We start from the raw sequence: 23,716 nt of genomic DNA, 5'->3' as shown, positions 1-23,716 counted from the left end.
ATTTATTCCCTGTACCTCATATCATATATCTATGGTATCATAGGTACCTGCAAGATGTGGAGTTACAGTCCGAGACAGTCTAAAGAAAGCTCTGATGATGAGAGGTCTAATCCCAGAGTGCTGTGCTGTTTACAGAATTCAGGATGGGTATGGTTTGTATGTGATGTGAAATTTTGTTTAAAAAGGAAAAAAATCCCTCAGACATAAAACTTTTGGGTTTTCTGCAGCAGCTTTACCCAAACCCAGGGTGTTGAAATTTAACTTTAGAAAAAAATATTAAGTTAGCCTAAAGAAAACTTGCAGGCCTTTTGAGGAGTTAACATTAGATACTTTGTGTGATGATAGTGTTTGTTACTCTGATCAAATGATTTTATTTGGAGTTTGAGATTCTTATAATTTTTGTGAACCATTTAAAATGTGGCTTATTTGAACAATGGATTCTTCCCTATTCCCCTATTTTTAATATAAACTCATAGTTTCACAAAAGGCTTATCAAAATTAACATTTTGTATTAAACTATTTTTCTTTCAGAAAAGTATCTAAAATTGTGCCAAGAACCCCCCCAAATTTTGAATCCTGTTTTTAAAAAAAAAAATACCCTTTCTGGGGCATGTTGTCCCTTGAGTGCTTTTTTTTTTTTTTTTTTTTTTGAATGGATAGATAAATCCGTACCTGGTTGGTTTTTTTTTTGTTTGTTTGTTTTGAGGGGGGACCCTAGGAACAATCAATTTTCTGCTGTTGTAGGTCTTTTCTGGAGCTGGCTTGAAGAAAAGAGTACATCTCTTTACCCTGCTGTTTGTCCAAGAGTGATACATTTATTTGGGGTAAACTTAAAAATTAATTTATTGCCATTTAAATTTCTAACGATGGAAAACCAGGGAGCCAAACCTCCCTCACCATTACTAGCCCCTCAATAACCAATTTTCATATCTTCAGCATGAGGTATAAAGATTCTTAGGTATGATAACCAAGAAAGGCTGTGTCTACACTTTTCAGAGAGAAGAAACCGATTGGCTGGGACACTGATATTTCCTGGCTCACCGGAGAGGAACTGCATGTAGAAGTGTTGGAAAATGTTCCGCTTACCACACACAACTTTGTATGTACTTTTACATTTTTTCCAAACGTCAAAAGCATTCAGGTTCTTGCACATGAATTTTTATTTAGGGAATATGAAATATAGATGCATAATTTTGGGATTGATATTTTACCTAAGTTGAAAATCAGTTCTGTTCTTTAAGAAGTTTGTATTTAAACTAAAGAGTTTTATTTTCTTTTTAATTTGAAAAAGCAATAAATGTCTTTCATTAAAAGGAACTGAAAAGAAAATCTGAATGGTACAAAAGTATATCATGTGAGAAAAGGAAAATACCTAGTAGGGTAAACACTTACTAATTATTGTATGGTCTTCCAAACTCTTTCTGCTTATACAACCGTGTGCTTATTATACCTTGGGAGCCCAAAGTTCTCTCCATTCTTTTTCTTCTCCCTTCCCTTCCGTTAATTTCCATTTCTTTCCTAAAACTAAAAATGGAGTCCTGTTCTGTGTGATAGTCTTCATCCTTAAAAAAAAAAAATGGATGTCTTTCCACATCAGTACACCTAGTGTTATGTTTATAGTGATTGCATAATAGTCTATAAGAATATAAATTCAGTATATTTATAGTTAACCATCCTCTATTAATAGACATTTAAGTTTTTTAATCTGTTTTGTACAGGGCTAAACAATCTTTTTGCATACATCTTGATATACTTGCGTTAATGTTTCTGAAGGATGAGTTAGTGGAAGTGGAATAGCTCTCCTTGAGGACCTCTCCCTTCATCTGGTTTTTGCATTTGCTGGAACCTAGCCTAAGCTAAGTGTCACCAGCATGATACCTGGAACGTGGGGCATCTCCACCTTAGAGATGAGAATATAGTGCCCAGAGCTTGAGAACCTACCCTCTAAAAGGGTAAGGCAGAAGCCAGGAGTAGAATGATCTATAAGGCAGGAATGCATTTCTTACTTTCTATTATATATGGAATTTTGACCATAGTTTATATTTTCTAGATGGATAGTTAGTTACTGCTACCCTTTCGGCGTCAAGTGCTTTCCCATGTGCTTTGATGATCAGTACAGCTGAACTCCTAAAGCAGACGAATAATGAGCTGATTTCCTTGGGGATTTGTGCTTTCAGGGCTCCATTAGTGGTGAATAATGGTGAATAATTTGTGCTTCAGTAAGGCATCTTTTCAATGAGTGTTGTCGATCAGATTTACTATGTAGCAAATAGTTTTGTAATGAAGACCTAGCAAGTTCATTACTATTGATTTTTTTTTTAATTTATAGAATTTCAAGTGGAAAAATCTGAAGATAATTTTAAGTTTTTAGGAATCCAAAAACAGTAGAGGTTACAGTTCATGAAGATTACTACTCTTTTTCCTAATTATTTTTCTTGGCTAGAAAGTAGTTAGGAGGTAAGAAGACCTAAATTGTTAACCATAAAATGGTGTTAAAGTGGTGCCTCAGGAAGATCGTTGTCACAAGGGGATAATGGAAACAAGCTGCAGCCTAGTTCCAGAGTATGGAAATCCTCACAACACAATTGGAGACCTGCCAGTAAATATCTATTAAGAACTTCCCATTTGCCAACACTGTGTCTGATCTGGGACTATAACAATGAATAAGAAAAAACAATATCCCTGCCTTAGAGTAGAGAGACAGATGTTTTGATAAGAGAATTTCATAAACGCTCTTAATTACTGTGTATGTATAAAGTACAGTAGATGCACAGAGTAGAGACTCCTAACCTAGCCTTTGAGGAGTCAGGAAGGTTTCCCAAAGGAAGAACTCTCTAAGCTAAGGCCTAATGGATGAGGGAATAGCAGATGGAGTGAAGGGAAGAGTACTCTCAACAGAGCAAACAGGGAGAGAGCATGGAATTTTTCAGTTTTGAGAGAAGTTCAGGGGGAATGGTATAAAGTTGGAGAGGGGTTGTTACAGTATAGCAAGAGTTATGGGTAGAGTAAGAAGAATCCTGCTCCTAGGAGTCCTTGTAAGGCATGTTAAAGATTTACACTTCTCTTTAAAATAATTGGAAATTGATTGTGAGCAGGGGAGACATGATTGGATTTGTGTTTCAGAACAATTGCTCTGAGTGCCATGTAGAGGCAAGAGTAAAAGCACACATTCTACTTGAGAAAGGGAGAGAATTTCTCTCTGCTTCTCTGCTCAGTTTTGCTGGCAACTCAAGCAATGCTGCTTATGCCTCCCAGTTTCTTAGTCCGTTATAAAAGCAGTTCTTTGGTATTTGCCTACATTCCAGGAGTCCCTGGGAACTGGCAGGGTGGAGGCGGCAGGAGAGGTAGGAAAACAAGAAAATGTACCTTCCTGTACTCACTTTTATTGACAAAGGTATACTCCCAGATCCAATTATATGTCACCATTTATACTCAAATGCATTCCCACATTTGCTTCTTCTGATTTCCACTCCTCTGTGCTTTCCTCTGTCCTCCCGTACTGCCATGTTTGGTTTTCTCCTTTACATACACAAACAGCCTGGTACACATAGTTTTCAAATACAAGTCAGTAGCAGGAAGAAAGACTGTAAGCGAGTAGATTAATGAAAAGAGAAATTAGAACTTCGTGAAATTCAACAGATTATTAGGTGAGTGAGAAATGGAGAGGATAGGAGAGGATCAGATGACTATAAAATGCTGATTCCTGTGAACATGTTTTGTATATTTCTGTGCTCTATTTTCTGAAATCCTGCAAGAAATATGAAAAACGCTTGCTTTGGCAAATATTCGCCACATAAATGTTAAAGGTTTTCTAATTTCTTGTATATCCAGAGACAAACTGAAAAGTAACAAAGCTAAAAACGAGCAGTTGCCTTTTATATCCCCTAGAAAGTGATACATAAGACAAAAAGGTGAAGAAAACAAGAGCCACTCCTTAAAATTACCCGAATGTTCTCAAAAAGCCTAGAATGCCTGATGTGCTAAGATATCATTTTGATGAGACATTATTTTTAAATAACTGTATCCTGTTAAATGCATGTTTATTGGAAAAAGTTTGGTAAACTGTGGGTATTGAAATCAATTTAATGGATCATGAAAGACATTTCCATATAGTAGAAAGTCCTAATGTACATTATATATAGTCAGGGTAAATACTATTATCTGAATATAGGTATGTCCTGGGTCATAATGTAAAATGTAGTTCTTACTATTGTTAGTGATGAAAACTATCTGAGAAACAGGTGAATTGAGAATACACACAGCAAAGACAAAGGACGAAATAGAGTCAGCCATGCTCTCACCACTCTGAAATAGCCACTGTTAACATTTTGGTATTTCTCTTATGTTTTCTGCTCATTCTGTACCCAAAACAGATACTCTAAAAATAATTTCTGGCTTCAGTAGTTATCAAGGTAGAGCCTCCCTAATGTAATTCTTTTTATGTGACCTCTGTGTAGATCATTTGCCTTCTGACATGGAGTTCTTCCATGTTGCCTTTTTAGTTTCCTGGAGAGGAATGTTCACAAATTTAGGTGTTCTAATCCTCTAACAAACTGATAATTGGTTAGAAGTGGTTCTTACTGTCTTTTAGGTAATTTTCCTGTCCCTTAGCCTAGTTAATTTCTGTTTTAAAGCTCTTTGGGTGATTATCTCCCCATTACTAAATAGTAACTTTAAGCCATAGTTCCTTGCTTTATCAACTTCGGCCACTATTTACTGATTCCAAAGGGAATTAGCTCATTTGTAGCATTACAATCTTCTTCCTTCTTCCCCTCCTTCAGTGTGATTTTTTTGGATTTTTTGTTGGTTGGTTTGTTTTGGGGGCAGGTTCCTCTATTGGATACCTTTGTAACTTTAAGTAATATAAATATACCATTGTTTCTTGTTCTGTCAACACCAGTAAGCATCTCTTAACTCCTTTCTTTGTACAGTTACTAAAGTGTGCCCTTACCCTTCCTTTCACCCCTGTTCCCTCCTTCTACTTATCATCTCTATTTTTACTTTCATGGAGTCAAGCTTGAAAATAGTTTCCAGTCTTTTACTCACTTTCCATCTTCTTGACTTCTGAGTTTTTTTATTGTATATTGGGTGGGAGATAAATACATATAGTCCATCTATTGTCTTGAACCCCCCGGGTTTCCATTTTAGTATCTTCGTGTGTAAGACGGTTCTCAGGATATGAACATATTAAAGATTTGTTATTTTAAGCAAGAGAGTAAATAAGTTGATATCTAAGAAGATTCTTGCAAGTTTTTGAAATTCTCTGTGATGTTTTTTACTTTGCAGGTACGGAAAACCTTTTTCACCTTAGCATTTTGTGACTTTTGTCGAAAGCTGCTTTTCCAGGGTTTTCGCTGTCAAACATGTGGTTATAAATTTCACCAGCGTTGTAGTACAGAGGTTCCACTGATGTGTGTTAATTATGACCAACTTGAGTAAGTAATCAAAAAAATCTCTTTTCTATCTACATTTTATTTTTCCTAATGTGAAACTAGTGTATCTTAGAGTCTGGGAATTTTCTGTCCGGTAGAGTTACGGGAACTTAGAAAAGGCTGGCTAGAGAATACTGTATAGTATAGGCAGTACTGCTCTCCCAAATGGTCATTCTGACTCAGCTGTACATTCTATCTATGTCTTATATCCTCTCTTAGTTAGTAAAAGATCCCTTGCCCATAGACATCATTTTTAGATGGTTTTTGGGAGGAGAGTGGGTGTGATTTCAATTAAGTTAACCATTATATTTTTGGATCACAGATCAGGGGTTCTGGTTCTGTCACTATTTTGTAAATTATATATATTCTCTCTCTCTTTCTCTCTCTGTCTCTTTCTCTCTCCTTCAACCTCCCCTGCCCAGTTTATTTAAAAGTAAGATATAAAATCTTTATACCCGGTGTTTCTCTTTCTAAAATTTCTATTTGCTTTATGCCAGAGTTTCTGTAATAGATTAGACTGAGTCTATTGTAGTCTCTCTTGTTGTTGCTGCTGCTCCTGCTGTTAAGGTCTTTTTACTTTTCTCAATCACTTGAGCAAAGAGAATCCAATCTATAAAGTGTATTATGATGGAATCTAACTGAGACAGTAGCTACATTTTCTTCTAATTCTTTAACCATAAAGCATGATTTTTCCCCTCTAATATGTAGAAATGTGCTGTATAGAGCAATTAGCTTTAGATTATAAGCTTGCCTTTCAAAGTACAATGCAATTTTTTTAAAATAAGCTTTTAGGCAAAAATACAACTAATTGAATTTAACAATCATTTCTGAAAGTGGAATTTGATCTCATATTTCTGTTAACTCTGTAATGTATTCTGGTATATGAAGCTTCTGGGGTTTGCACAAGTTAGGTTTGCTTTGTTTTGTTTTTGTTTTTGCCTCACAGTTTGCTGTTTGTCTCCAAGTTCTTTGAACACCACCCAATACCACAGGAGGAGGCCTCCATAGCAGAGACTGCCCTTACGTCTGGATCATCCCCTTCCGCTCCCCCCTCCGATTCTGCTGGGTATGATTTGACTCCTGCTGTTCAATGGCAGTGCTATTTGAGCTGGTTTCTTTTGGATCTTTTGGTTAATTATAAACCTTTCCAACTACTTGGATTGTTAAATTAAGGATTTTTCTTCAGGTAACTTATTTTATCACATAAGGCAAATTCATACATGCATTTGGTAAGATACGTGGGATTAAAACTGACATAGACTGTTTCAGGACCAGTCTTGAAAAAAATCAAGTAACAGATCATTTAGAGTCCCTGCCTTGTGCTCATCACTTTATTAGGTAATATTCAAATATAGAAGTGTATGATTCCCATTTAGAAAAGTAGCATTGACCAATGAGACAATGGCAAACAATTTAAAAATAGTATGTAATTATAGTCTACGGTTTCTCAGACGATATGATATTTTAAACGATGCAAGGACATAAATATGATCATATTTACCATAGACAGGAGAATAGTGATAGTAGTCAAAAACATTTAATGAAGAAATGCTATTTAAATTGGACCTTCAAGAATTCTAGAATCTGAATGAATCCAGGGAATAAAAAGCATGGTGTGGTGGGTTGGCAGGGGAGAAATAGCATAAACAAAGGGAATGGGGTGGTAGATTTGAGAGAGAGTGAACACAGGCTAATCTAAATAGAGAAGTATCACATATAAGACCAGATTATAAAGAGTGTTGGAATTCAAGCTGGAATTTAGACTTAACGGAAAAGGGGAAAAAGTAAAGGTTTTTCAACAGAGGACTAACCTGGTGAAAATTTAAAGAAAGAAGCACTTAGCAGTGATACACAGATAGATCAACGGACAAATGTTGTGGTTGAAGAAGGCCAACTCAGATGCTGTTCATAATGAAGACAGAGGCAATAAAGACTTGAACTGGGGTGGTAGCATTGTGGAGAAGGGATGGATATGTATAAAGTGTAAAGAAAAATATTAATAGTATTATTAGTTTTCGAGGATAAAGGTGAAACTGACTTTAAAGATGATATAAATGCATCACATACTCAAGCTTCACAATGGGAAAAAAAAATGATGAGTAACAGATATTAGTGTTTTGGAGAATTTCTTACACAGATCTGTGTACTCTTTCCCTTTTGGATTTGAGGCAGAATAAATTATGCCAAACCTAATAAATTAAAGCCAACCTTTCTAAAGGTCTCATAGGCTAGAAAATTTAGCAGAAGACTTATATTAAGGACTGGATGTTTTTATCTACTTTGGAACACTAGAAAATGCAACCATTAATTTTTTTTTTTTTTTGCCAGGTTATAACAATTACCTGCTCTGGTGGAGTCCTGTTATTCCTGTTATCTCTATTGTTAGTTTTATGTACCTGGGTCTTTCTTAGAGCAAAGTGTTGTTATTGTTTGTTTTGATTTTTAATTAATCTTTTGGTTATGGCATTTACTCCTGGCAGGTTCTATAGACCATCATGCTTTTCTAATGGCAGGTCCCAGTTCTCTGAGCAGAGTTACAGAACACCACAATGAAATTAGCATGGTCTTTCTGAAGGTTCATAATGGCAGTTACCTTCCACTGAAAGGGTGCTGTCTTAAAACTGAGAAACAACCACAAAACTTGAGAAACCATTTGCCTATGCCATGAGTATTTTATTTATAACTAAACTGAAGTACATTCTGGTCTTGAGCAAATGATAAGAAAGGTGTTCAAACTTTTGCTTTCCTGATGCTTTTAGGTCACAAGCGTCTATATGTGCCTGTGAAAACATAGAAGCCAGTCCTGTTCTGTACTGCTCTTCCTTTGCGTTTTGTTAACAGTTCTTATATTAGCACTGTAGTGCTCATGAAACGCTTATAATAATGGATGTAACCAAGACATACTGGAGAAGTGATAACATTGGCCAGTTTGTACTTCCTTTTCTGCTTTTTAAAAATGCTATGGGATGTATGAATGTCTGAAAAGTCAGCATTTTAAAATTTGCATATTGCTGAACAGGAGTAGTCACTTTGCTTCAGAACTTTTAATATTCTTAAAAAACTTTTAATGTTCTAGATTGAAAATGAGATCTAAACTAATGTAATTTGCTGAAGGGTGTTAGAGGTGAAATTCTTTTTCTTTTTAATCTAATACTGCTTTAAAGAGGTTTGCAGCAAGATAGGTAGAGGTATCAGGAGAAGCCAGTTTGCTGACTCCCAACATACTTCACAGGGTATAAATCACCTTGATCCAGGTAAAAACATCCCAGTATAGAAACTGAATTTTATTAGTCCCCAGAAATGATGAGAGTTATTACAGATATACTGGTGTACAGTGACCAGAATTAGAAAAGACTGAATCAGAATTCCAGGTGAATTCACTTCCCTGAGAAATATAGCTATTGTATAGACCAAAGTTCTTGTGTTGGATGGACCAGTACTCAGTCCACTTTTAGAAGATACTTATGAGAAAAAAAAAAAAAATCTTAGAAGATATTTATGAGAAACCAAATTATAATCCAAAGATTGCTTTTGTTAAACACGGGATTAGGACATGACTGAGAAGTTTAATGATACCAGGACATAATTACTTGAAGTTTTCTCCAAAGTTATAAACTTGCTGTCAAGGCTAGGTAAATTGACTTTATGGACCAACGTATGCCTTCTGCTGGGTGGTGTTAGATACCAACTGCCAAATACAGTCTTTCTGATTTTGTGTAATACACAGGATATCTTCACTTTCTTTTATATCCATTCTTTAGGTAATAAAGTCTATCATATTAAATCCAGGTTTTTGTTTTTCCTACTTCTGGACCAATGCCCCTTGAATATATGTTCTGCCTTGTTATAAACTACACGTTGCAGTCATGGTGTTAATTCAGTAACTTTCAGAAATGACTTGCTGTCACTTATGCCTACACCAGACCAATTATATTGATTAGACTCCCTACACAACTGTAGTTAATTCAGGCTCTTCCCACTTTTAAGTCCTAACTTAAATTATGCTATTGACTTGAGACTTTAAATCAGCCTATGGTTTTTTAAAAGTAGGTGCATTTTCCAAAACTTTTTAAAAAAAACAGTTTTGTCATTTTTACATTCTGTTACCTGTTCCCCAAATCCCTTAGCAAAAGGCATATATTGGCTGCCAAAGGCAAAAGTAAAGATAGCTCTGTCACAAACTAAAAATTTCTCAATAATTAATAGAATAAAAAGGACAAGTGGAGCATGGTAATTTTTCTAAAGGCCAGATCCATCAGTTTTAGCCTGTAATTCTCCTTGGGTGATACTTATTTTTTAAAGTACATAATATTTTATTATTTTTATTTCAGTTCTAAGTGGACTCCATTAATATGAACAGATAAGCTCAAAATGTCTTTCCCTACCCTTAAGAGCATGCTTCAGAGGGTCAAACTATAAACTGGTGTGGTTCAGATTTTAACATGCTTTATTCAGAACCTTTAAAAAAAAAAACAAAAACAAACTTTTTGTCACTATTTGGCTTCTTTGGCCCTTCAAACCCCTGTCTACTCCTTTTGTACTATATTTTCTTCCCATTCCTTTCTAAACCCTGTCCCCTCACAAAATGTCTTTGTATTCCTCCACATTGTCTTTCTGGCTATGTCTTACTAACTACTAAATAATGCAGATTATTACAGAGTTTGCATAAAATGGGGTGGAATGATAACCAGTCTCTGTAGAGAGGCTGTTAGCACTGTGTCATTCTTTGGTCTTGGCGGAGCTCACTGAGACAACCATACCTCCACTATCATATGATACTCCCTTCCCAGTTCCCTTGGATATCCTTTCTGAGGGACCTAAACTCCTCACTGATGTTTACAATCTATTCGCAAAACTTTAGTGTGCTCTGTGAGTGCCAGGTTCATTTCAGGGCAGTGAGAGATCTACAGTATGAAAATAGATCATTCTGTCACCTATTTTGATGATCTCATAAAAAAGCAGCTTTTAAAAAGATTTGCTTTAATGCTTAACATATGATTCCCTTTTGTTGCTCAATTATTGGACATGATAAAAAATTTAAAATATGAGAGAACACTATAAGGGGTCATCTTTTGGATTTGCAAATTGTCTTTTGCTATTATTCAAGATTTTAATTCAATGCTATGTAAAGCAACAGATATATCTTTCAGGCCCTGAAATCCACAGGTGTATTTTCCAAAATATTCATAATTTCCTAATACTTTCCATAAAAATCTCATTTTAGTAACTTTGGCTATCAAGAAATGACAAAGGTAGAAAAAAATAGCAGATATTATTCAGTCAGTCTCTAGTATCTAGAAATTTTTGTGTAACTTTAGGGAGTTTCTTCAGCTGACTATAACCACAGGTAATTTCTAGCCATTTATAGATTTCCCTGGAGTTTTTTGGATAAGAGTCATTTACCATTGATAGTCCCTGGAGGGTCTGCTTGAGCAAAAGCAGCTTTGTCGGTATTGGCTGTAGGCATGTGTTAGTTTTTTAAACAATTACTGCTGGGTTTTTAATGCTTTACAAGGAAATCTTTATATCATCCATTTTTTTATGTTATTATGTCTATAAAGTTGCTCTGAATCTTATCTTTCAATGACTTGATTTTTCCAGGCCCCAAATTCTCACCAGTCCGTCTCCTTCAAAATCCATTCCAATTCCACAGCCTTTCCGACCAGCAGATGAAGATCATCGAAATCAATTTGGACAACGAGACCGGTCCTCATCAGCTCCAAATGTGCATATAAACACAATAGAACCTGTCAATATTGATGTAAGTAATCCAGCATTGTTAGAACTAAAAAAAATCGAGTGTATTTCTTTATTTTTGTGCTAAAATGCTTATAATATAGATCAGAAATGCACGTCAGTTATTATTAGTGGTAGACTTTTCTTCAATTACTGATCAGAAAAGCCTTGTCATCTTCTCTGATGGTATTAAATACTTAACTGGTGCCAAATTATGGAGTTGTTCTGATTTTTTTCCTTACGACATTGTTTCTGCAGAAGTCTTATCTTCATTTGTTTAACAGATAATCCCTTGGCCATTTTATGGTAAAGAAAATAGAAATACAACTACAGATTTTCTGTTTAGATCAATTTGAAATCTTTATCTAAATTTCTAAAAGTACAACTTTGAGTTAAATAACTGTTAAGAACTAATCATTACTTTATGTACAAGACATTCAAAACTACCTTTTACCTTCCTTATTTTTTTGACTGTAACATTGTATTCCATCTCTCTATATATCATGAATTTTTGCACATTCTTTTTTTGTAAAGTTTTTCCCTAAGTTCTTATTCATTTTTAAAAAATGTATCTTCTCTTGTGTAATCATCATATACTGTAATCCCATATCTTCAATTATTTTAGCCACCCTCTAGCTGGTCACTCTTGATGTTTTTACTTTTCCGGTTTATCTTGCGCACTGTAACTTAATTATATACCTTAGTGATGCTTCTTCAATTAGATCTTCTTGGCAGCAGAAACCATTCCTAATATTAGTTCACTTGGCACCTATCTTAGAACTAAATACATAATTGGTCATCAAAAAATACTTGTTTCAGTAAAAGGGTTAGAAGATGAAACAGGAAATTTTCCATATTATAGACCAGGGATCAACAAATGTTTTCTTAAAGGGCCAGATAGTAAATATTTTAGGCTTATGGGTCATATGATCTCTAATGACAACTGTTGAACTTTGTCATTGTAGTGTGAAAGCATCCAGATATAATACATTATAAACAAATGGGTGTGGCTTTATTTCCATAAAACTTTATTTACAGAATAATTCAGTAATTGAGTAACAGAAGAGAATAAGGTGCTCTTGCTACCTGAGCTGTGGTGGGCTGGGGATCCCGATCTTAGAATTAGGTGTCACTTCTCCCAGAATTTGTGCTTTCATATAAAGAATATAGGTTATCCTTGGGGCGCCTGGGTGGCTCAGTTGTTAAGCGTCTGCCTTCAGCTCACGGGTCCTGGGTCCTGAGATCGAGCCCTGCATCAGGCTCCCTGCTCCACAGGAAGTCTGCTTCTCCCTCTCCCGCTCTCCCTGCTTGTGTTCCCTCTCTCGCTGTGTCTCTCTCTGTCAAATAAATAAAATCTTTAAAAAAAAAAAAATATATATATATATATAGGTTATCCTTAATCTCTGTAATAAGCAACAAAACAGAAAACCCACCAAGCTTGTTTGCCTTGGGGAAAGTAATTATATTTAAAAAGGAAGTTAAAAATTAATAAATAATAAAAATAAAAAAGAAGTTAAAACTGTTTCCCCAAGTAAACAGGGTACTAGAATTAGTGAGGTGGTTACTTGTATGTTAGAAGATAGGAATTGTTCTTATTTTACAGGCATTCCTTATGTGAGTCCTCAGAGTTATAAGGTTGAGTAGAGAAGCAAAAATTGTCCTAACAGGAAAATATTCACTTATTAACAGACTACTTTAATATTAGTACCCACACAAACATTCCTCCCCATCTAATACCAGTTTGCATTCCAATCCCCTTACATCATTATCCAACATTTCAATGAAAACATAATACAAATTGATTGCAAATCTGGCAAAAAAAAAAAAAGGAAAGATTTTAAGGCTTTTATGAAGACCGTGAAAAAGGACTTTGGAGAACTACTGAAATTACAAAAAGCCATTGAGAAATAAGGAATACAGTAGAATTAAATTAGTCCAGTTAATAATAGAAAAGAAACATAAAGATGACAATATAATAGGTTCTTCAAATGAAAATAATTTAAGTATCAAAGGATTGATAGAGGCCCTTGAGGGAATTGATGAAGCCCTCTAAAATTTTTATAAAGATTTATTTATTTATTTATTTTAGAGAAAGAGAGAGAGCATGAGCAGGTGAAGGGGCAGAGGCAGAGGGAGAGAACCCTCAAGCAGATTGCCCCGCTGAGCGCAGAGCCCAACATAGGGAGGGCTCCATCTCAGGACCCTGTGATCATAACCTGAGCCAAAACCAAGAGTCAGCTGTTTAATTGACTGAGTCACCCAGATGCCCCTACAATTTTTATAAATGATTATGCCTGTGATCTAAAAGATGAATATGAAATTGAGGATTTCAGTTTGTTCTATCAAAACTTTTATATTGACCAAAAAAAAAAAAAACTTGATTTCTATGTTCTAAGAATTAGCATATTGAAATTATAACTTAAAATTTATTGGGGCACCTGCGTGGCTCAGTCAGTTTGGTGGCCAACTCTTGATTTCAGCTCAGGTCATGATCTCAGTGTCCTGGGATCAAGCCCTACATCGTATCAGGCTCAGCGTGGAGTCTGCTTCAGGATTCTCTCCCTCTTCTTTCCCCCCACCCCCCCCAAATAAATAAATACATCTTAAAAAAACAACATTTATGGGGCGCCTGGGTGGCTCAGTCGTTAAGTGTCTGCCTTTGGTTCAGGTCATGATCCCAGGTCCTGGGATCGGGCCCCGCATCGGGCTCCCTGCTCAGCGGGAAGCCTGCTTCTCCCTCTCCCACTCCCCCTGCTTGTGTTCCCTCTCTCACTATGTCTCTCTCTGTCAAATAAATAAATAAAATCTTGAAAAAAAATTTTTGTTAAATGTAAAAGAAAAACTTTATTATAAATTTTAATTTCATTTTTCAAGATAAATTTCTAAATTCTGGACTCTGTTCCCACTTTTTACTTTGAAATTTTTTCTCTATTTTTATTGGATTCATTTTAAGTGGCCTTTTACTAATATCAATTTTCCTCAACTAATAAGGTCTTCCTTTATCTAGCTAGACCTGAATACAAAGGAAGAAAAAAGTAGGAGAGGGAAATATGGGAATAATGAGATTGTGAAATAAGAAATTAAATCTTGTAAGTTAGGTCTATTCGCATTATGTTCAAAATTGTAGCCATTTTTCAATACTAACATCCTTTTAGACTGTTTCCCTCTAGACTTTTTTACACCTCTATCATCTGTTTCCTTGTTCCACAACTTTCATTGACTTCGCACTGATTTTAAGATAATAATATTTTCATTCAATTTCCGTCATTTCATTCAGCTCCAGTCATTATTTATCATTTATTATTCTAGTAAACAAGGTTGTTTTGATTTGTTTTTGACATACTTGGCAATATTGGCTCTGGGATAGGCACTATGACAGAACTGGGAATTAAGGATGAATTAGAACACGGCCTTTGACCTCAAAGAGATCAGAGTCTAATGGATGAATCAGACATATAAATAAATAGACATTAAAAATATATAGTGGTAGTTTATAGAAGAGGGTAATAAACTCTACATTATTGTATATAGGAATATTTAACAGAGAAAGGATAACATTTAATCCACATTGTAAAAGGTGAATGCATAGGAGTTGATTTAAGGACACTCAGTGGGGGTTTTAAGAAGAAAGGACATTTGTTAAGGAAATAGTATGTGCAAAAGTATGGAAGTACCTTTGCATGGGATGTAATTAATAGTTGATATTGTAGGAGTTTAGGACTCGGGAGAAGGGTAGGGAATGGTAGAAGACAAAACTAGGTAGGTAGAGTCCATACTGAAAGGCATTGTGTCTTACTTTAAGGTCTCTGTAGGAGTTGGTAGTAGAGAGTTTGAAAAATTTTGAGTGGGAGAGAAAATGCTCAGCTCTGTATTCTGGAAGAATCTTGAATTCATGAGAGATTTGTAGGCAAGACTGTTAGGAATGATATTGAAAATGCCTACTGTTGGGCGCCTGGGTGGCTCAGTTGGTTAGGCGACTGCCTTCGGCTCACGTCATGATCCTGGAGTCCCGGGATCGAGTCCCGCATCGGGCTCCCTGCTCGGCAGGGAGTCTGCTTCTCCCTCTGACCCTCCTCCCTCTCATGCTCTCTGTCTCTCATTCTCTCTGTCTCAAATAAATAAAGAAAATCTTTAAAAAAAAAAAAAAAAGAAAATGCCTACTGTTTATGAATGCTTACCCTATGGCAAGTACTGTACTAAGAGCTTTACATAAATTTTCTCACTCTGTCCCCATAAACACTCTTGGGTTAAGTACTATTTTTATTCTTATTTTACTGTTGAGAAAATTAGATTTGGGGAGGTTAAGAAACTTCCCAAGATCTCATCACTGATAAATGATTGAAATGGGGTATAAAACCTGCTTTTTCCTGCTTATGCTTAACCACTCTTCTGTAAAGTAGTAGAAGAAAGGGTTGAAAGAGATGAGAGGTAGAAGATAATGCCCACATTTCTCTGGCTTGGGTGAATAGACCGTATTCATTCCATTCATTAGGATAGGAAATACCAAAGGAAGAACAGGACTTGTAGAAATGAAAATGGTAACTATTATTTTGAACATTTTGACATTAAGATGTCTGAGGGACTTTACTGGTTTAGAAGTCCAGTAGCAGGGGCGCCTGGGTGGCTCAGTCATTAAGCGTCTACTTTCGGCTCAGGTCATGATCCCAGGGTCCTGGGATCGAGCCCCGCATCGGGCTCCCTGCTCAGCGGGAAGCCTGCTTCTCCCTCCCCCACTCCCCCTACTGTGTTCCCTCTCTCACTGTCTCTCTCTCTCTGTCACATAAACAAATAAAACCTTAAAAAAAAAAAACCAGTAGCAGTTAAATATAAGGACCTTGAGTAGAGATACAGATTTTGGAGTAATTAGCATATTTGTCAGTTAAAACCATGAGTGTAAATGTATTACTCAAAGAGTATATGTAGAATATAGGGTAGAATGTAGGGTAGAATATGCAGCCCCATTGAATATTATTAACATTTGAGGTCCAGGCAGAGACTGTCGTTTTGTGTCTCTTTTGTGGACTGCTCTTCCTAAGTCTAACTTCAGATAAGTAAGAGAAAGTAGTGTTGCAGAAGCCAAAGGGACTTCAAGAATGCTGAAGTAGTTGATGTCAGTTGCCAATGAGACGCAAATGTGATAAGGACTGAAAATGACTATTGGACTGTCATTTTGTCATTTTGACTTCATTGAGAACTGTTTTAGAGGGTTGGTGGAGGACAGCAAGGCAGGTGAAGATGTGAGTTTTGAGAAGCTTGGCTGTAAAGGAACAGGGGCTATAGATTAAAGCAGGGTTGAGGGACAGTTGTTTTTAATGTGAGAGTCTTACGCATATTTGTAACTTGAGGGAAAGAAGCAAGTGAAGAGAGAGTTGAAAATAACAAAATAGGGAATAATTGATACAGTAAAATTCCTATGATGTGGAAACCAAGTTCCTCAGAGGCTATGAGGAATTAAAGATGGACATAGCTAGAGCTCTGCAGCTCTTTACAGGCTGTATGATCGTGGGCAAATGACTTAACCTTGAAGCTAGAAGTGTCTGCCTCTTACAGTGGATTGAAAATTCTTATTGTGCCTTGCACATAGTAAGAATTCAGAAATTATAGCTAACATTACTGTGCAAATATTCGTAAATATAAGGGCAGAACAGAATGTTCTCTGATGGCTTCTGTTTTCTCTATCATGCTAAAGGGAAAAAATAATAAGTAAGAAAGGAACTACAGGACATGAGAAAGAGTTTGAAATAGCCAGTATTGGAATAATAGAACATCCTCTTTAACCTAGAACAAATAAAAAGGTTGTTAAGTTGCTTTAAGAACAGATTGAAAAGTAGAAGTTTATGGTGCAGTAAGAGTGGAAAAAGGCAAAATTGGCTGATCCCTGGTTATGGGGAGTCACAAGGCTGGTGCAGCAAAAAGGAAAGGGATGTGGCCTTTCTGCCTTTGTCTTGTTCTTTCTGTCCAGCAGGTCCTCTGCTTCCCACGCCCCTACATTTCTCTCTATCCCTCAGACCCCAACTCATAGCTCATCTCTTGAAATACTTCACCAGTGATCAGGTCTTATAGTTACTTATTCTTTGAACTTGTGTAGCACTAAGAATCTTTTCACCTGGGGCACCTGGGTGGGTCAGTCGGTTAAGCGTCTGCCTTGGGCTCAGGTCATGATCCCAGGGTCCTGGGATCTAGTCCGGTGTCGGGCTCCCCGCTGTGCGGGAAGCCTGCTTCTCCCTCTCCCTCTGCCTACCACTCCCCCCTGCTTGTACTCTCTCTCTGCCAAATAAATAAATAAAATCTTAAAAAAAAAAAAAAAGAATCTTTTCACCCATACTGTTTATTTGGCGGTTAACTAAGCATCTTTGGCACCTCTTTTGTTTTCTTAAGCTATTATTCTTATATTATTTAATTTCCATGTTTGTATGTCTTTCTTCCACTTAGATTACAAGCTCTCAAGAGCACAGAAAGTTAGTGACACCACCAGGATTTTATATTTATTGGTAGCCACACAACCCCTAATACCTAGCACCTTGTTTGCCAGATATATAAGTATTTGTTGGTTATTCTGTAGAAGATGTTGAAGGCTTTATATAATACATTGAACATGATAGAAATGCATCTGTGGAATTTACTCTAGGTCTTAACCTATAAACAAAAAGCTGCCTGTTTGCAAAGAGCCTTCAAGCCTGTTTAGAGACATTTGGGGCCATTCAATCCCTCATATTTAAGTTAAACTGGGTAAAAAACTAAGTTCTACCTATGAAGGTCCAAATTGCATTGCATTGCCAGTAGACTTGTCCCTCCCCATCCCCAATATTATCTGTTGTAAAAAGCTATGTTTTAATCATAAGGACAGATTTTAACAAAACCCTTGTTTGAGCCATTTTGATTTTTTCCCTTCTCATGTTTCCTTATACATCTGTATTTTTATAATTGTAATCAATGTACATTTAATTTTATTTTTTATCATTATAAACATGTTTCACAATATAAGCTTCATAATTATTTCAGTAGCTGCATAATACTTATTAAATTGATGCACCATAATTTACTCAACCCAAATGTTAGTATGTCTATAATAGGGAAATAATTATTTCTGATTTTTTTAGTATGATGGATAATGCTGCACTGGACATCCTTGTGCATATCATTTTTTCTTCTGAATTATTTCCTTAGGAAAAATTCCCAGAAGTGGAATTACAGGATCAAAGGGTATGAACATTTTATGGCTCTTAACATGTGCCGGTAGAATTTTTTTTTAAGAAGTGACACAGCCATTGGTTTTGAATGGCCTGAAATGGATTTCAGCATTTGATCAGGACTAATAATCCCTTCAGTATAGGGTTAGGTTGGAAGTGCTTCCAAATGTTTATTTTATCATGTTGACCAGCTAATTTCATATTCTTTCTGTTTTGTGAAGTCATTATTAAGATAGGTATTATTTTGAATTTACCTTTCTGTTAATGGTTAGTGAAAAGTTGAGTGTTGTTATTACTTTCTTACCATATGCTTTGAATAAATATCCATTACTGTTTATTTGTAGGACTTGATTAGAGACCAAGGGTTTCGTAGTGACGGAGGTAAGTAGTGATTTCCATTAAAAAAACAAAAAAACTCAGAGAAAAATGCAACTGCTTTGCTGCTTGTCTCCTTTATATTTGCTTCTTTCATTAAACACAGACACAGAGAAAAATGTGTAGAGAAAGCCCCAAATATTTTTTGCTTTTCTTTATTATTTATCATTTATATCTAATAAAATTTTAACTGATTTATAAGATGAGTAGAGAAAAAGAGAGAACATAAAAGGGAGTCTTAAATGTACTATCCACAATTTTAAAATCATCAAAGAGAGAGCCTCAACTATTTTACCCACTTTACTGATTTCTAACCATCTCCAAAACTCAAGACGCTAAATTTCCTTTGGGAGCCTCCACTAATACCACTAATTGTTAACAGTTGAGCTTAGAATCAGTTAAAACTTGATTTTCCTAAATCATTCTTAGGAAGAATCCCTTAGATTGCCTGTCACAACTTCTCAGTTTGTTAGAATTGTCAGCCTCTTCTCTTCAGCTTTCTAGAAGGATTTGGAATGCACATTGTATAGAATAGACCCTAATAGAAATCATATTGTCCTCTTATTAGTCCAGTGAATAAAGTAAGTAAATGAGAAATTGAGTTGAGATTCTTTATAGAATTTTCATCAGATATTCACTCTAGCACTCTGTGAAAATTGGGGACATAAAACATTGCTTAAGAAAGTACTTTTAAAGTAAGATTTTACCCCTATATGTTTTCCCAAAAATGGTATTTGAAACTATCTTGAAGATTTCTTCCAGGTGGCCCTCCATGCTTGCTTTTTCAGCTGTCTTCTGTCTAATAAGGAAGACCTGCAGAACCTGTTTATCTTGTTGAGAGTCAGTCTCTTCACTGTGACCTGCTTTATCTTCAAAATATCTAAGCCCAGACTTAAAGATATTTTATATTGAACAAACATTGTATAAACCATCTTTTGTTATGTTTCTGTATACCTGTGAACCTGCCACAATGATAACCCTGCCTTATATACTGGATTTAGTGTTCACTTTAGCCTGTAGTTTAAAAAGTTGTGGTTTTTTTCCATTTGTTATTCCGTGAACCCGCCAATTAATGTTGCTGCCAGTTTGACTTTCATATGTCTTAATAACAGTGGCTTTTGATAATTTTGCCCAGTACATCCAGCATTTAAATGTTGCCATCATGTTAGCATCACAGAGTTGACTTAGTCATAAAAACTGCCTGCCTAGTACCAAAAATCAAATGGCATTTCTTGTCCTATGAGTCACTTTATAAAAAGTCATTGGGATTTTATGAAAACAAGCAGAATTTTTTAGACATCCAGAATTATTTTATGAAGCAGGCTTCAGCTCATTTATTCCCATGACTTCTTTCATTTCTTCTGTGTGTCTGTCTTCCTGTGTTTGCCTGCCCCTCTCTTTCTCTTCTAACAGCCCCTTTGAACCAGCTGATGCGCTGTCTTCGGAAATGCCAATCCCGGACTCCCAGTCCCCTCCTACATTCTGTCCCCAGTGAAATAGTGTTTGATTTTGAGCCTGGCCCAGTGTTCAGAGGTAGTTGGGCTCTTCTTTCTTGTTTTCACCCAAAGCAAACTAAATATAAACTACAGATTCTGTTTGTGCCTCACCCTCACAGCGTGTGTTTGTAAGTGTGAGAGTTTTCAGTACTAAATTTCTGCTTGGCCTGGCTGGAATGCTCTGAATGTGCTTCTCACACATACTCACTACCACAAGCTTTCTGTATGCTGTCGTAAATTTTTAAAAGCAAGAAAATTCTGAGCTGAGATGTCCATCTTGTTTTTTGTTATATTACTTACTTTTTGGCCTTGATAACTTCTTAAACTCAGTGGGTGGCAATAAATAATGTATGTTGGGGCGGGAGTGTCCTTCAGTCTGAATTACTTTTATTTTAATCTATTTAATCAGTAGCCTTTATGACTATTAATATTTGTTATCAATTTGTGTGGTTTTTAAAAAAGTAAAAATGGAAATCCCAGTTACGAGATTTTGCTAGACTTTTGGCTTTATTTTTTTGTAATAGCAGGGTTCTTTTTTTAAATGTAGGACATGTACATCTTATATCAAAGGTAGGGAGCATTAAAAAAGGTCTGTAATATATTTGGGATATTTTAGCATACTTTAGAAAATTTGAGGGTTGACACTCTCACTTATGCCCTAATATGAGGGGGAAAGCTAACAGTATAATTTCACTCTTCCATTTCATCTTGCCTTTAATTAGTAGTTAAACTGATTTTCAAAGATTTAAGTCAAAATTCAGACAAGTATCTTGCTATAGATATTTTTAAAGAATTACATTTACTGGCTTTTGCTAGTGTCTGTTATTTATTCTGAATGTAGTGGTGGTGTTTCAGATTTTTGCTCTCTCAGCCCAACTGTTTCTCATAAAATCCATAGAATGGGCTAGAAGTCCTACAGTGCTGAGTAGTGTGACTGAAATAAGTAGTACAGTGCCATCCTCAGTAGATCAGGATTATGAGGCCTGAGCAAGCAGTTAAGGCTTTAGGATGTTGAAAGTTATCAATGGAAATGGATTATGCTGTAGTTAAAGACATTGCAGATGCCATTTTCTCTTAGAAAATTGCATGTTAGATCATGGAAATTCTACATGATGACATGTGTGATGCAGTGATGATAAAATTCTATAGTTTTAACATTGAAATATAGTCATTGGTATCCTTACTCTTTGAAAGATAGTGACACCTGCCTATCCCCAAATAATAATCTTCTTTAAAAAAAAAAAAAAAAAGATTCTCTGGAGATCTTTTTGTTCTGTATATGCAAATATTATTGGACATCTCAGTTCTACTTAGCTATACTCAGGCCCTACTAAGAGTCATTGGCCTGAATCCCTCTAAACCAGGTAGATAAACTTGGGATTTTTGCTTAGTCAGCATTTGGGAAAGGATGTGGCCCTGCCAACTGAGTCTACTTACAGTGTACCCATTGGGCTCACTTGGTTGATAGGATATTTCCATTTGTAGTAAATTGGCCAAGAGGCCATACCACTTACTTTGCTCTGACTCTGTATGGGTAGCGATTTTTCAGAAAATCTTGAGAAACCTGCTTGGCTTTGTTTACATTAACTTTGTTATACAGGTAACAAATAATCTTTGTTTAGTAGAATAGGAATCCAGGAACCAATGAACTGACCAATATTTCTAACTATTTAAGAGTTAAATAGTATAGGATTTTTAAAGTTTTAGTGGCTAAATGATAGAGCCAGATATTCTTAACATTAAGGCCATTATTATAATATATTTCCTTTTGGGAGTTTCCATCTGTTTTTATATTGATTGGCTGCTGAGGTAACATAGTTAACAAGGGTGTTTTTAAATTGATTTTACTTCTTTTTATCAAAGAAACAAAAACTTCAGAGTATTGTTTCAGTATTGATCTCTACTTTAGAAGGATTATTTTTCTTCTGCACTCTGTACCAATAAGCAGAGTTTGTATCTGTAATCAGATGTTTTAAAAGTCATTAAATTGGCCAGAAAACTAAAAGAAATTATAGTGCAAATCACCAAATGAGACTTTTTCTTGGCCTGTCATTTCCAAAAGGTGTATATTTAAAGATACGCTGCATTTTTAAAAGAAGTCTAAATCTCTCCCCACCCTCTGCCCCCAATAAATTAATATACTTGATCCTCCTTTAATAGATATATTTTTCATTTCACTAACTTAGGATCAACCACAGGTTTGTCTGCCACCCCCCCTGCTTCATTGCCTGGCTCACTCACTAATGTAAAAGCATTACAGAAATCTCCAGGACCTCAGCGGGAAAGGAAATCATCTTCATCCTCAGAAGATAGGAATCGAATGGTGAGAATATATGATATCTTTTTTCCTCTAAGTTCTTTTGTTTTACAAGTCATAGCTAAATGTAATGTCACCTTTTAGATGGTATGATATATAGTGGTGTATGATACATCAGTATGTGACACAGAATTCCCTTAATGAAATAAATATAAGAGCTGGTAGTTTTTTGCTTAAAGCATTCCCACACACTGATTTTTGCTCTCTTTTTTGTTTGCTTTGGCATGACTTTTGCACAAATTTTACCAAGAAAACCCTTGGTAGACGGGATTCAAGTGATGATTGGGAGATTCCTGATGGGCAGATCACAGTGGGACAGAGAATTGGATCTGGGTCATTTGGGACAGTCTACAAGGGAAAGTGGCATGGTATGTATGTAATACAGTGACACACAAATTAAAACAGGACATGTTTAACAACTTCTAGAGAAAAATGTCAAAGGGAATATTTACTGTTTGCATCGTTAAGCTATTTTGATCAGATTCAAGAACCCACCAAAGGGTTTCTAACAAAAATTATGGGAAATAAAAACTGGATTCATAGCAACCAGGACTCTTACTATTAGAGTAATAATGTTTAAAGATAATTTCCTCCTAGAGGGAGAGCGTATATACCCCGAGATTTTTTTTTTCTTTTAGAAGTCTTTTTGCTGATTTTCTTTGTATTATAAACCACAAGTAAACATTGAAAGTGTACCTCCCAAAGGAGGAAATAGCCAATAAACATATTAAAATGTTTAGCCTCATTAGTAATCAAAGAATTGCAAAATCAAAACCTAGAAATCATTATGTGCTTCTTAAGTGGACAGATTTTTTTTTTTAATTGACCATGTTGATAACTGTGATTGTAACACTGCTTGTAGAAAAATAAATTGTTACAAATTTTCTGGAGGGCACTTTGTCAATATGTATATTGAGCTAACAATTCCATTTGTAGAACTACAACTAATTGGACAGAAACAAACAGATGTGTGTGCAAGGATATTCATTAGAGACTTAATGGAAACTGAAAAATAAACTTACCTGTTCATTAATAGAGGACAGGATAAATTGATAATCTCCATGTATGATTCTATAGACATGAAAGAGTGTGATAGATCTATATTTGTTGATACAGAAAGCTGTCCGTAGTATATTGAATTTTACAAAGCAGCATGTGTAATACTTCATA

The 23,716-nt window shown here is 35.6% G+C and overlaps 1 protein-coding gene across 4 annotated transcripts in view; it reads left to right on the top strand.

Moving 5' to 3' along the window:
- The window catches only part of BRAF (B-Raf proto-oncogene, serine/threonine kinase), a 179,315-nt gene that overhangs the window by 115,417 nt on the left and 40,182 nt on the right, over window positions 1-23,716 (top strand). For 2 of the 4 annotated variants that reach the window (XM_035021237.1, XM_035021236.1), the window contains exons 4-12: window positions 44-147; window positions 997-1,099; window positions 5,287-5,435; window positions 6,379-6,498; window positions 11,034-11,193; window positions 18,336-18,371; window positions 18,703-18,739; window positions 22,416-22,552; window positions 22,797-22,914. In XM_035021237.1, coding sequence (XP_034877128.1) covers window positions 44-147; window positions 997-1,099; window positions 5,287-5,435; window positions 6,379-6,498; window positions 11,034-11,193; window positions 18,336-18,371; window positions 18,703-18,739; window positions 22,416-22,552; window positions 22,797-22,914 — 964 coding nt within the window. Of the gene's footprint in view, window positions 1-43; window positions 148-996; window positions 1,100-5,286; window positions 5,436-6,378; window positions 6,499-11,033; window positions 11,194-18,335; window positions 18,372-18,702; window positions 18,740-20,146; window positions 20,267-22,415; window positions 22,553-22,796; window positions 22,915-23,716 lie in introns of all 4 variants that reach the window. The other 2 variants (XM_035021239.1, XM_035021238.1) reach the window with 2 other exon arrangements.

Source organism: Mirounga leonina, unplaced genomic scaffold, assembly GCF_011800145.1.
Source record: "Mirounga leonina isolate KUSES-001 unplaced genomic scaffold, KU_Mleo_1.0 Mir_174, whole genome shotgun sequence".
Taxonomy (NCBI): domain Eukaryota; kingdom Metazoa; phylum Chordata; class Mammalia; order Carnivora; family Phocidae; genus Mirounga; species Mirounga leonina.
Note: the sequence above shows the minus strand (reverse complement) of the source record. Positions and strands in the feature narration are given on the sequence as shown.